This window comes from Puntigrus tetrazona, chromosome 23, assembly GCF_018831695.1.
Source record: "Puntigrus tetrazona isolate hp1 chromosome 23, ASM1883169v1, whole genome shotgun sequence".
In the NCBI taxonomy this organism is placed as follows: domain Eukaryota; kingdom Metazoa; phylum Chordata; class Actinopteri; order Cypriniformes; family Cyprinidae; genus Puntigrus; species Puntigrus tetrazona.
In genome coordinates, this window is record NC_056721.1 from 4753494 (window position 1) to 4767902 (window position 14409).

Genomic DNA, 14409 nt, shown 5'->3' on the forward strand with positions numbered 1-14409 from the left:
ATGGGGGTACATCTCACAAACACTGTAAAATATTGACTGGATTTTGCATTTCACCCAAAAACAATAAAAGAAGCCCATTTTAGGACTGTGATTGCATCTTGACATTATTTTCATGACAGTTAAGCACATTAACTCACAATTCTCAATAGCCTTCAGTAATGCAAATAAAGGAATCCCATTCTCATTATTGCGATGCAATAAAAGACAAATTAAAATTGCAAAGTATATTTGTGTGTATACAAGGTTGTATTTGTTGCTTTAAGATGATATTAATCAATGTGTCCAGACCGGATGATTTACATTTACTGTATTAATCTGAGCCTCCTGTTCAGTCATTGGCTGTGTTTGTAAACTGTGCGTAGTATGTGAGTTGCATGTATTTATAGACTACCAAAAGAGCACAACACTGCATCACACAGTGTGATGCCCTCAGTTTGACATTGCATTTCTAATGTGACAAACTGACTGGCTGTTATTTATCATCTTTTTAAAATAAATATAAATATAAAGAAATATTCCAGGATATATCAATACGAGCTAAATAAAAACTGAATTTTCTGTATAATGCAGTAAACAACTGCACATCTCAAATTTGGGGTTTTTTTATGAAAAGTAAGTGCCTTAACAAAAGTAAATCACTGTATGTATTTTTGCTTGAAGTCAAAATTATTTTCTCTGGTAATCAACATTTTAAATAGCAAAATGAAAAATAGCAGTTTTATTGATATTGATAACTGTATGCCACTCACATGGAACTTAATGTGGACATTCTTAATGGCATACCTCTTTTTTAAAATGTTTACTGTTAAATAATGCCAACTGTTTCGCACTATTATATAGTATTAGTGTAAGCTAATATTTAATTCCAGATATTACTGTTCTCTCTTTATGCAGAAACTTGTGGTCGGTTTCTTGCGTCTACTACAACTGTACTAACCAGGGTTTCTGTGTTGTATGTTGTCCTCCTCCAGACTCTGTTCAGGAGAAGCAGCCACCCGTTAGTCCAATGAATAACCGGAAGGAAGACATGGAGATCACGTCGCACTACCGGCAGCTCCTGCGGGAGCTGAACGAGCAGCGGCAGCACGGCATCCTGTGCGACGTGTGTGTGATCGTGGAGGGCAAGATCTTCAAAGCGCACAAGAACGTGTTGCTGGGCAGCAGCCGCTACTTCAAGACACTTTACTGCCAGGTGAAGAAGGGCTCAGAGCAGCAGGCCACCATAACGCACCTGGACATCGTCACAGCTCAAGGCTTCAAGACCATCCTTGACTTCATGTACTCTGCCCACTTGGCGCTCACAAGCAAGAATGTGATCGAGGTGATGTCTGCCGCCAGCTACCTGCAGATGACCGACATAGTGCAAGCGTGTCACGGCTTCATCAAGGCGGCGCTAGACATTAGCATTCGCTCCGAGCTCGCTGACGAACTCACGGATATTGAGATGGGCAATGTGGTGAGCTCTATGGGAGGTGGGGCTGGGCCCGGTGTGGGCGGGGCTTCGGAAGCACTTGCCTCTATGATCTCGGCCCGCAGTTCCTCGCCGTGGTTGGCCAGACGCACCAGCCCGGCAAACTCATCTGGAGACTCAGCCATCGCTAGCTGCCACGAAGGTGGTAGCAACTACGGCAAGGAAGACCAGGAACCCAAAAGCCATGAGAGCCAGGAAGATGCTTGTTTGCAGCCCTTGTGGCCCGCTGACTACCGCTCTGTCCAGGTCAAAGAGGAGCAGGTCTCCCCCTCCAATCTGCAAGATGGGGCTGGCCGAGGGGCACAAGGCACGCCTGGAGAGCAAGGTGGACGAGGAGAGGGGGGCTGGCAACCCCCTGGCTCAGGCCGCAGGAAGAACCGTAAGAACAAGGACACGGTCAGGCACATAACCCAACAGAATGAAGGGGACAGTCGGACGGCGTCACCGCTGCCATCCATGCTCTCCAATCCTGGCTGGAGCTACAGCAACCAGGACATTCCAGGTAGGATTACTGTGTACTGTTTGTTTTATTGCTTCCTTTATACAGACATAATATTACATTGTGAAGCCAATTGTTGACCTTTCATCAAAGGATGTTTGGTCTTGCAGATGAGACTGAATAAGTCTACTTTATAGTACAGGAATGGGCAATGGAGGGACAAAGTTTAGCTCCATCCCTAATCAAGAATGCGTCCAAAAGTGTTACAAGGCAGGAAGACATCCGAATCCAAATTATGCTTTACTTCCTGTCTCCGGAGGTACCTTATTCTGATCGAATTTTGTGACGGTTGAGCTAAGAAATAAAGATAGCATCTAAATGTTGTGTGCAAATCAATATTGTAGCAATAAAATATTTCTGTAGTTATCCCCAAAACCAGTTCAATTTTGTTGTAGGTCATTAAACCGTTACGCTGTCTCAGAAGCCAGCTCAAAATCAGTTTCGTAAGGAGCCTTCGTGCAAAAACTGTTATTGCCTCATAAGGCATCGAGGCAACAAATCTGCTGCCTAGGCTTTTGGACGCAGCCTTAATTTTCTATTAATCTTGAAGATTTTGGTTAAATATTTCAGCTATGTTTAATTTGGGATGGAGGTAAATGCTGCAGGACAGTATCACCCCCCCACAAAGAACTGGAGTTAACCATCCTTTATATTAAGTGCGTGAAATAAGTAGTATGTCAGAAAAGTTTTCATGAAACACTGCACATCCAGTGGACACTTTCCTATCCTATGAGGCTTCAGGAGAGGAGTTGGGGATGGCAGTGAAGCGATACAGCAGACGTCATAGGTGTTTGGATTACATTCGTACTATACTCATTCATACTATGTGGACCGTACTTTTAAACAGTCACAAAGTTTGTGTCTGGTTGCAGCTAGCACTGCCTCATGAATCCCTTGAGAGCCCGGTCTTCTGTAATACTTTGTCACTGAGTTTGATTGTATAATTCGAACCTAGATAGAAATAGAACTCTGATGAAGTTGAAAATTATTGTTGTAGCACTAATAGTATAGCAGCATGACAAACTACAGATTGAGGTGGGGAATTTGGGGTTGAAAAAACTCATTTCCTCATTAACATCGGAAAGACACATGGGACGCCAGGCAGCCTCATCAACCTAAAAACAAAATCCGTGCTGAGGAACAGATCACGCCAGCAAGCGGGGATGAGGCCCTACCTGTCTCGGATACTGTTGCTTATAGGTATGTAGATCATTAAAAGTGTGGCAGCTCTAATCTCTGGTGAATTTGTGCAGGCCGACTGTGAAATGGGCACACACACACTTTAAGAAAACAGGATAATTGAATTGACCTTGGTGGCGGTATGAGGATTAAATTGTATGTGTGTGTGCGAGTGTGTTGGGACGGGGGGTGCCCCAAGGTCTTCTGAAGTGTGGAGAAGAAGGGATAAAGTGAAGGAGAGAGGGAGGGGAATACGCGGAGATCTGCATCAGCTTAGCGCGAGTTTACCTACTTAACTCTCGAGGCACTCTCTCATCCTCTCTGTTTGCCAGCCCTGCTACCTGCGGCTCCAACAGAAATAACTGCACTCGCTGACCCAACCCCAACAGATCAAATATCAAGTGCAAGACTCCACACATCTAAGTACACACCGGCTCACTGTACTGCGTTCACACGCATGCTCACAAAAGTCACACCCGTTCCTTTGTGTGCGACACAAATAGTACACATTTATATTCCTGACGCGCTGGCCCCTATAAGCCGAACTAATACGCTAGTCAAGCTTTTGAGGTCAATTTAATTATGTTCTAAATGGAATCGAAACATTTTTAAATCTAAAATCATCCCTCTTAACCGTGTGTAAATCTCAGTCCGCTAAGGAACCGAGGACTTGCAAAAATGGCAAATTGCTTTGGATGTCATTTGATAATATGGGCCGATGCTCAGTGAAGATGAGAATTTTGCTTGGTACACAAAACAGGCTCAGGCTTGGACGAGTCGGATCGGGGTGAGAGAAAGACGGCATGTTGTTAAAGCCGCCATACCCTGCTTCGGGTTTTGGACTCGTTGTAATTTTCCTACTGAATTGGTGGATTCTTTGAGGGGTTGAGGCAGACAGGTTTGTTCAAAACCTATGCAAGCGGCTACTGTGGCCAGGACGGTTTGCTTTGTTTAAATAAACAATGATTATTTTGTGCATGTGTGTATTTTATCACCCACCTGTTATATGCAACATGAACATGTTAAATCTCATTAAGACAATATGACAGCTTTAGTCATTTGAGGGATTCTATAAATGCCCTCATAAGTGATTTCTGTCCGTGCTGAGGTCAAGTCAGCAGCTAGACTTCTCAGATTTGGTTAAAGGGCACAGGAAGTGTCTAGTTGCAGGGGTAATGGTTTGCATGGTTAAGGGTGCCGTTTGCTGACAGCACTAAATGGGATCTCAGGATGCTGATGTCCAAGTTGCATTGTGCGCAGACTAATGGTTTTAAGAAGCTTGTAATTGGTGGTTGGCATGTTTATAGAACTGTATATCTAAATTACCATGCTTCTGGTATGAAGTGCTGGCGAGCAGCAGGATATTTCTCAACCTGCACTTTGTGAAATGTGTGTGTGAGAGAGAGAGGATATGGTTTTTAACATGATTAGGCAGCCAAGACCAAAAAGACAGTCAGGCTACTGTCTAAAGCTTCTAGCTACTTCTCATGTCTGCTACAATATTATCCTAATCATCTTATTGATATGGTTTTCTTCACGAACGTTGTAAGATAAGCCTCAGATCATGCTATAGGGACCGCTTGCGTACCAGTTATTCTTTGCACGTGTCCTTACGTTTTACTGCGCCCTTGTTCGGGCCCCTGTTGAATGGACATTCCCTTTCAGTGCGTCTTACCGACCAATGACAAACATGAGTCATCAATGCATCACAGTTCTGGAGAGGGGATGTGAGGTCAAATTGGATGTTTAGCAGATGTTTGCAGGTGTTGAAACTGATGCAGGCGTTATAATGGGCATGTGTCCTAGAATACAGATTCACAAACGTTGGGGAAACATCACAATATCATAGTTTGGTTTAAATGGTTTACATTTTTGTTTTTTTTGTGAAGTTTAAATAGTTTTATTTTTTACACAATTCCATATGGGGATTTTATCCAGTGCACAGACCTACGATTGGTTTATTCATCCATGTTTTGCCAAATTCCAAAACATTCTATACGTTGTACAGAAAATGACGTTTTTGTGACCTGGATTCTGTGATTGCGTTCATGGTTTATCATTTACATACCTAGCAAGTTAGTTTAGCTAGTACAACAGAAAATTATCTTCAGTCCTGTTCTCTGACAGTTGTTGATCTGAAAGATAAAACTGACCATAGAAGAAGAATTTAATCTCATATCTGCTAATAGTGGCTCCTTTGTGGCAACACTTAGAATGAAAAATGCATATTATGTATTGCTTTGTGAATTAAGTGGTCTCAAGTGGAATAAACTCTCATTGCAATTTATAACTGTTTTGCATATTGGGAAATTGGTTGTTGGTTTATGTAAACTTGTATGAATTAATTGTACATTTTCATATGATCTGCTTATGTCGTGGGTTTCGTATAAATTCATACAAAATGGAGCATGAAATTATGCTTGAGTGTATTGATTTTTATTTATTTTTTTGCTTTCATGTTTTTGTGTAAAATATATTTAATCAACCTGAGTCTATAGCAAAGTGTTTGTGAGAGAATCAGGCTATCAACGATGCCTGTGTTTCTTTCATTGTTGTCATATAGTGATCCTCTTTCTTCCCATCATCCTACACTTTTTTTGTTGTTTCAATGGTTGCTATATCAGTTTGTCCCCACCCATTTACATGTGCCATGATTTCATTACTCATCATCAGGAGTGTGTGTACACTCCGAAATTTCAATGTACAAGCTCAGCGCTCTTCCAAAAGCCAGACCTCTTTTGAGTGAGCAGCCACTTACAAACAAACCCACGATGTCTGTAATACAGACCTGAGTCACAGCTCCATGTTTCATAGACCCTTAAAACAACACTAGTGATTTTATCTGTATTTCATCTACAGCCTGTGTCTGATGCTAGAGGCCGCTATGGTTAGCATTAGCAATAGCATTCGCCTGTCAGACCCGAAAATTACCAACAAAGGGTGACATTTGGAAAGGAAATTTACCCAGCGTGTCTCTGATGCTATGGCATGGTATCTGTGTGTGAAAGTGGCTTGTTGCTTTGAGGGTTGTTTGTGTTTCAAGTTTACTCCCTGATGAAGAGGGGGGTTTCTGTGGTTGGCTGCGGCTGTGAACTTTACACTGTCATCAGGGGGAATTTTTAGGCTGGCCAGGAAATGGTCACTGATATTTTATTTTAGATTATCTGTTTGTGAGCATGGCTATCGCTTGATCAGACAGAGACTAGGAAAATACGATCGTTTTGGCCTTCCCCTTTCCACAGCACAAGACAAGACAAAAATCCCACGTTTAGATCATTCGCACAGGTTGTTGTGCCGTTGATGCATTATTATGTTTTTTAATTGTTGTTAAAAGGGAAGTGTGTGCTTTCTTAGGTGTCTGTGTTTATCTGTGTACCTGACGGGGCGACTGAGTTCTTAAATGGGATTTCAGAGTGTGTGTGCGGAGAAAACGCACACATGCACACAGATAATAGCGAAGCGTCTTACATGTAGAAACAGTGTTGAAATATTTAGCAAGTGTAATGGTGTAACTTTGTACTTGTCTCAGTGAGCGGCTGACATGTTCACAGCGGAGCTCATCTAATCTAATCCTGTTCATCAGAGCAAACACACATACACATGAGCTTCAGCTCAGCCTCAACACATCACATCTATTTACTCTCCTCTGAGAGTTTAACCTTTGGCCTCTCACCCACTGCTCTACAAACACTCGCTCATTCATGCATTCACTGGTAGGTTGGTACTTTACTAACCCCTACTAATTAATTTATTCTCTCACTCACTAATTAATGTATTCACTCACTTACTCATTGATTTTTACCTGTTCTTTCGGTCATCAATTCAGTAATTCATTCATTCATTCACTGACTCACTCACTCATTCATTCAGCCTTATTCAGTCATTCACTCACTAATTCATTCACTCCTCTAACTGTTATTCACTTTGACATTCTTCATGACTCACTCATTTACTCACTGGCTTACTCAGTAATCTGCTCTCTTACTCTTTCATTCATTCACATTTATTTATTCACTCACTTAGTTATTCCTTCCTTTCCTTCCTCATTAATTCAGTCACTCACTCACTAGCATCTAATTTATTTACTCGCTAATTAATTCATTAATTCACTGAATCACTGATTCATTCATTCTATTCATTATTAAGTCACCCCATTATTCATTCCTTCACTCACTCATTCTCTCACTCACTCGCTCATTCACTTGATGACTATAATTCTCTTTCTCTCAGACTCACTCACTTTCTCACAATCTTTCTTTCATTCATTATTTCAATCATTCACCCATTCACTGACTCACGCACTCACTCTGTACGCTGTTTATTCATTTATTATCACGTAATGTCTTTCCGATTGTGTCGTCCTCCTTCTCTCAGCCCCCGTGTCTTTCTTAGCTCATCAGCTCTCCGTTTTTACACTCGCTCTCACTTCTCTCTCTCTGGGTCTCTATAGTCAAAAGGTGTGCGCTTGAAATAATGAGAGTGAGGCCCCTTTAACCCCCATCCTCTTACCACTCTCCCCATAGTATTTACACCTCATTAAACCTGAAATAGCTTTAATATTTAAAACATCGTGAACAGATCTCAACCCTCCCACCCTGAACACCTCTGGATTTTTCCCCTCCCTCATCGCTTTCTCCCAGTTTAATAATCTACTTTCATATTTCCTCCCTCTCCATTAAAACCAAAATAGATTTCATATTTCACAAGTTAAACTTTTACTTTTTTTCTCCTCGCACTGCGTCCCTCATCTGTTCCTTTTTCCTCCCTCTCTGTCCCTCATCCGATGTGCCTCCCTATTTTCTTTTGATTTGAGTCTCACCATCCCACCAGATGACCTTCACAGTTTTCTTCTCTCTCTTTCTTTCTCTTGCTTCTCTGTTTCTTTCTCTCTCCCTCTGTCTCCCCCATGGCATTCTGGGTTGCCCCTCAATGTAGCTGAATGCTTGTTTGTTCTGGGGTAAGGCGTCATGTCGGACTGTCAGACAGAGTTCTTGTGTTCCACCTCGCTCTATGCCATTCTCTCGCCTCTCTCTTCAGTCTTCCTCTGTTCCTTTCTTACTGCAACAAGTCTCTTTATCTACAATACGGTGAACCGGGTAGATAATTAGGTATTAATTGGTCGGTGTATAGTATCTTTAAAGGCTAGTGTGAGTACAAATAAAATGAGTGAAAAGGTAATATTATACTGTACAGTGCTTTGATGCAACCTGTGTTGTTAAAAGCGCTATATAAATAAAAATGATTGATTGATTGATAATATTTTAGTACCAATTCTCACTATTAAATAGTTGCTTATTAGCATGCCTATTAATTACGCATTGGCTGATTATTAATCTTACCTAAACAGTTATTTTACTACGTATTAATAAGCAGCAAATTAGGAGTTTATTGAGGCAAAAGTCATAGTTGATGGTTTATTAATAGCAAGAATTGGACGTTAAAATAAAGTGTGACCAATGAGAGGAATCGCAATACTTTATATAGCATCTGTAGGAAATGAAGTCTTGCAGTTCAGTTACAAGATTAAGTTTTTGCTCGTATTTAGTGCTTTAAATTGAACAGCCTTAAAATAGTTGTAAAAAATACTGTTTATCATCTTTACATGAGACAAAAATCGTGACCGTTTTGTGGTCAGATTTTATTGATTTGACAAATGCAGTTTAAATACAAGCTTGGCAAACAGTTTTGAAATCTTTATTCTTTCATAGCTGCCCCAGGGAGTTACCAAGATGGCCACCAAGTCAGCTGATTTGCCTGATTCTGTAAGGGAATATTTGGGGGTTTTTTCCACCTAATGCATGTTTACTGTTTGGTCAATTACCACAGTAAATAAATTCAGACAATAATTACTAAAGTGCTGTGAGTGTTTAGCGGGAAGCTTTCTTCCTTTGTTTCAGTGCTGTTGGTCAATTTATAATTTATCTAACTATTTTTGTTGTTCAGGTTTCAGGTTCACTAACTGTTTTAGGCTCTTCCCACTGTCCTCGTCTCTCTTTCGCTCTCTTTGCTTGGAAATGACATGTCTGTCACTCCTCCACACCTCCCACCTGTGGGTCTCGCTGTCTCTTTGAAAGTGAACACTCTTGACTTTATCATGGACAGAAAAATCCAGACTTCCTCATGGTGGAGTTCCCTCCTGCTTCAGTGCTCTGGTCTCTGAGTACCCGAGCCCTCACAGAATCCTTTACACATGCACTATATATAGACACTTTGGCCTCTAAAACCAAGAGGTGCCTCAAGCCAGGACGCACCACGGTGTCTCAGCTTTGGCCAGTGAAGATGACGATGATAGCAATGCCTTTTTCCAAAACGTAAGCACCCCCTGCCCTTGGAGCAGAATGCCCGAGCTACTCAGCAGAGATGAAGGGATGGTAGAAAGTTTTTATGGCAGATCATACCCTTCCAACACCCGTGTTGTATCCGTAACAAAAGTGGCCCAATGCCCATCTCTGCCATCTGGGCTTCTCCTCAGTCCCATGGGGCAACACTGAAAAGATGCCCTGCCAGCAAAAAAAAATTCTTTTAAACGAAAGTTTGCACATGACAGAGGCACTAACATGTACTTATCTGTGCTATTTTGGGGGATAGTTTGATTGATATATAAAGTAGATTATATCCAGTGGGAGATATAGCCTACAGTGCACAGTGCTTCAGGTGACCTGAGTTTGATTCTTCAATCATGGACATTTCCTGACCCCATCCCCTTTCTCCTCCTGCATTGCTTCCTATATTTCCTCTCAATAAAATATAAAAAATAAAAATAGATCAGGGCACAAATGGTAGCCTAAAAATTATCCTCATGATCCTCACCAAATCTTTTTGTGTGCACAGTTGGTATTGTAACCACTAAGCCCTGGTTCTGCCGTTTACTTTTTCATCACTTGTTTGGAATCAGTCCAAAACCAATCCTCACCCACTTGGGTAAATATTTCCTTACATTAACCTGTTTGAGGGAAGGCCATGCTCAACTGGCTTATTGCAAAGTAATAGATGTCTTGAGAGGAACACAATGAGACAAGCCACTTAGTATCATGGTGGGCTGTTTAATGGAGGATAATCCCATTAATCACAATGCATAGGGTGGGGGGAATGCGCTTCGCTCTCGTCGCTCACCCTCAGAATCAAAGCTGATCTCCGGATGCAGTGGATGTTACGGGGATTGTCCTGCTATTATTCAGAAGTTCTGCTTGTGTTTCTTACCTTTTTAATGGAGAGGGCCTGTCTACACATGTGTCGGACGCTGAAGCATATTTAGAAAGCTTGAAGCACTGGACAGATAAGAATGTAAAAAGATTAGCTTTGAGCCTGTGGAAGGAGCTAGATGAGTTTAAAAATGGAGAAGGAATGTGTCAAGTAAGATTTAGGAAAGCACTATAGGGCCCTATGTTTTCCACGATGCTATAACTGTATTTACTGTATAATGTGGAATGTCATGGAATTTGCAGTCTTTTGGATGAATAAATTAAAAGTATTTTACCATTTCCTTTAAGTAAAACGATCATCATATCAGATACAAATAAAAACTTAAAGGTCTTCACAGCAACCCTTTAAAATAAAAGTTCAGTTTAACTTAAATAAACAGTTTTGATAAAAATTGTTTAGAGAATAGTGTTTAAAAAAAATAAAAAATAAATAAAACAAATTCCATAGGTGCTTACAACTAGAACAGTTGGGCTTTTTGAAGTCACTGGTCATTTCATGTCATTCAAATGCGTTACAGCTTGTTCAATCCTAAATCTAGAGGGACACTTTTCAGCAGAGTTTAGCACCAGCACTAATTAAACACACCTGAACCAGCTAATAAAGGTCTTTAGGATCATTAGAACCTTTTAGGCAGGTGTGATTGAGTTAAACTCTTCGGGAAAGTGGAACAGGACTGGATGGCCCTGTGTTACATAAACAGAACTTTTGGTTGGATGATCCTTGCATGGGTTTTTTTCTCTAAACTACATTTACGGAACCTCCCAATAATAGACATTTTGGAAGATTTTCTAATCTGACCCAGGTATTTCAGAACATGGGTGTCTAATAACAAGTTGATGGGTTCCTTTTTTAAAGGAAAATGTGTCCTGTCTGGAAATCTCCAGGAACAGGGTTGGAAACCCCGGCTCTGTATCTGTGAGGCACTTTCCCAAAGATGTCCATTCTTGCTCCTGGAGGGCCAATCGAGGTCTTCAGGATCAGTAGAAAGTGCATTGGGGCAGATTGGAGCTAAACTCTGTCGGACATTGGCCCTCCAGGAACTGGATTGTGCACCCCAATCAATTTTTGCAGCGGCCTGTGATGACCGCCATAAAAACTGATCACTGAGACACAGCAAGAGAAAGAGGAGAGCGTTCTGGGACGTGATTATAGGCCTGACAGGATATATCTCTGTTTGTCCCATGTTTAGACACTCTGAATAAGTCTTTGATTGTATACAGGTTCAGATCTCCTAACAGTTTGTCTCGTTGTGACTGTGCACTTACACTAGCTCCAGGCAGACCGCTGTGGACAGAGAGGGTAATAGGTATGTGTGTGTGTGTGTGTTTTAGAGTGTGTAAAGGGGTTAGAACACCACCAAACCGTCAAACTTCCCCATTCAGGGCAGGACAACGCCCTGCTGTTTGTTTTCTTCTGCTGTATTTTACTCCGCGGCTTTTTCTTCCTCTTCTGGTTTTACGGGGGGTTTCTGTTCTTTATAGACAAACCCCCACCCTCTTTTGCTCTCTACCCTCCAGTCAGACCGGTTTGAGTATAGAGAGAGAGAGAGAAAGGAGAGAAGAGGAAGAAGTGAGCTGTTTGGACAAACGGACGCCCTGGGCAGGATGTGGAGGTTCGCTGCCCTCTGGGTGTGTCGGATTGGCCCTGCTACACAGACACACACACAAAACCGGCGTGGGAGGGCAAAATCTCCCTTCCTCACACACACACACACACACTCATTCTTCTACCCCACACCCTCTCCAGCTCCTCGCGATCCTCCACCCATTGTCCTCCCCTCACCTCCTCCCTGTGGCTGCACCCTGCTCTCCCTCGCTCCTAAATAAGGAGAGGTTTAGGGGAGAGGGCGTTAAAGGTGAAAGAAGAAAACCCCATGTGTGCATGTGAAAGTGGGCAATGGCTGATAAACAAACTCTAGCTACAGCAGCACAACTGCATGCGTACTAAAAAGGGATGATTTTTGTTGCGAGATTTGTTATATGCATGACGTATGTGCTATAGAAACAGGTGTGATTATGCAGCGGAGTATGTGTGTGGGACGGGGAAAGCTATATTTAGTCATACATATTTGTCCCTACAACCTAAATAAATTGGTGTGCTTGAACTGTTAATTATTTCATATATATAGTATAATGTATTTTATTGTTTATATAATTAAATATATAAGTTTTACTACTACTCTTATTAAAATTGCAATAAAGGTGTCCTTTAGAAGACGTTTTCTCTATTAACGGGATAGTTTACCCAAAAATGAAACTTCTATCGATAATTACTCACCCTCGTGTCATTTCAAAAGCTGCAAGACTATCATTCATCCTCGTAACACAAAATAAGATATTTTTGATTAAATTCAAGACCCTGCATTGACAACAAGGCAACGTGAACCATGTTCAAGGCCTAGAAAGGTGGCAAGGACGTGTTGAAATAGTCCATGTGATGTCACCAATTATTTTCTGAAGCTATGAGAATACTTTTTGTTTTCTTTGTTTTATAAAATCATGGTTGAGCCACTGATGTCAGATGGACTTTTTTAATGACCTTGCTACCTATTTTGGCCTTGAAACTTTTCAGTTACATTGCGGTCTATGGAGGGTCAGAAAGCTCTCAGATTTCATCAAAAATATGTGAATTAGTGTTTTGATAATGAACAAAGGTCTTGTGCATTTAAAATGTCATGATGGTCAGTAATTAATTACAGAATTCCAAATTTGCTTTAATATTTGTTATGCAACATAAACATTTAATAATATTATAGATTGGGATTGGGGAGGTATAATAATTTACTAGTTGACTAATATTGCTAGTCATATGAATTCTGAACTGTGAGAACTGAACTGAAGAACCCATGAACAAATATGGCAGATTTCAATTGATAAACTTCCAGCACCAGCCAAGCAATTGTGGCTGAGATGAATGGAAATGCTAACAGATCTGTAGTCATTACTGTAGTCGTTTGCTTTATGTAAACACATGTGAAGCCTGCAGTATGTCCTTGTGTAGATATCTAGGTAAATGCATGTGTGTGTATGAATGGGGTGTTAGTATTAATGCACAGTGGATACAAATCTCTTGCATGTCCCCAATTGTGCCCCATCAATTCAGTGTGTCACTTCTGTTTTCTTTCAAATAATGGACTGCAGCGACTGTGTGTGTGTGTGTGTGTGATGGAATGCCCTTGAAGAGATGCAGTATCTTTGGGCGTGAGCTTCACACCGTCACAAGCATTCCCTGGCTTCTGTTTCATGCCCACCAACACACACACACACACACACACACACACACACACACACACACACATACGGTACAAGCAGCATTGTGGTTTTCTTTGTGAATACTCTTGTACCGAAGTGGATTTCTTGGACCAGCTCACTCAGTGACAGCGATGTGAAGTTAAAGGCTCCCTTTTCGGAGAAAATGGCAGGAAGCCGGCAGATTGCGCACCCCCCCCACCACCACCTTTCTCTCTCAGAGGTATTGTATGAGGTGAGAGAGAGTGAGAGAGGTGTCACCGTCCTTCCCCTGAGGCGATCGGTATGGAGGGTCTGGGCTCATCACCAGCTCGGCTCCAAACAATCAGGACCTCACGGCAGGAGCTGCGCACACACAAACACACCCCTTTCCACCGAAACAGTGCTGGAGCCAGGCCAGGGGGAGCTGAGGACCACTCTCACAAGCAGCTTATCTGCCCAGTGACGTCACTGAGTACAGTCTTTTTATAACAGGTTGGAGATCTAGGGTTAAAGAACACCTTTGAAAATATTTCTCCAACCCTGCGAGATAGAAGATTTAACCTTCTAGCAGTCGAGGATAATGCTTAAAATTACTGGTGAACAAACATTGTGTTAGTAATTGATTAGTAAATGATTTTTAGTGCAGATGAATACGATTGTTTTAAGCTTAATGGTGTAACCGTGGTAACAGGTTTTTATCTGAGCAAATGACTATATGTATTATATATATAGACTATATATACTATAATATATTTAAAATGTAATATGTAATATTTAAAAAATATTTAAAAAGTAGAATATCCTAGTGCCTTTTAAGCCTGTAATAG

The 14409-nt window shown here is 41.3% G+C and overlaps 1 protein-coding gene across 2 annotated transcripts in view; it reads left to right on the plus strand.

Moving 5' to 3' along the window:
* The window catches only part of zbtb46 (zinc finger and BTB domain containing 46), a 69992-nt gene that overhangs the window by 22618 nt on the left and 32965 nt on the right, over positions 1-14409 (plus strand). For both annotated transcript variants that reach the window (XM_043224713.1, XM_043224714.1), the window contains exon 2: positions 972-1973. In XM_043224713.1, the coding sequence (XP_043080648.1) occupies positions 1007-1973 (967 nt within the window). In that variant the 5' untranslated portion in view covers positions 972-1006. The remainder of the gene's footprint in view (positions 1-971; positions 1974-14409) is intronic.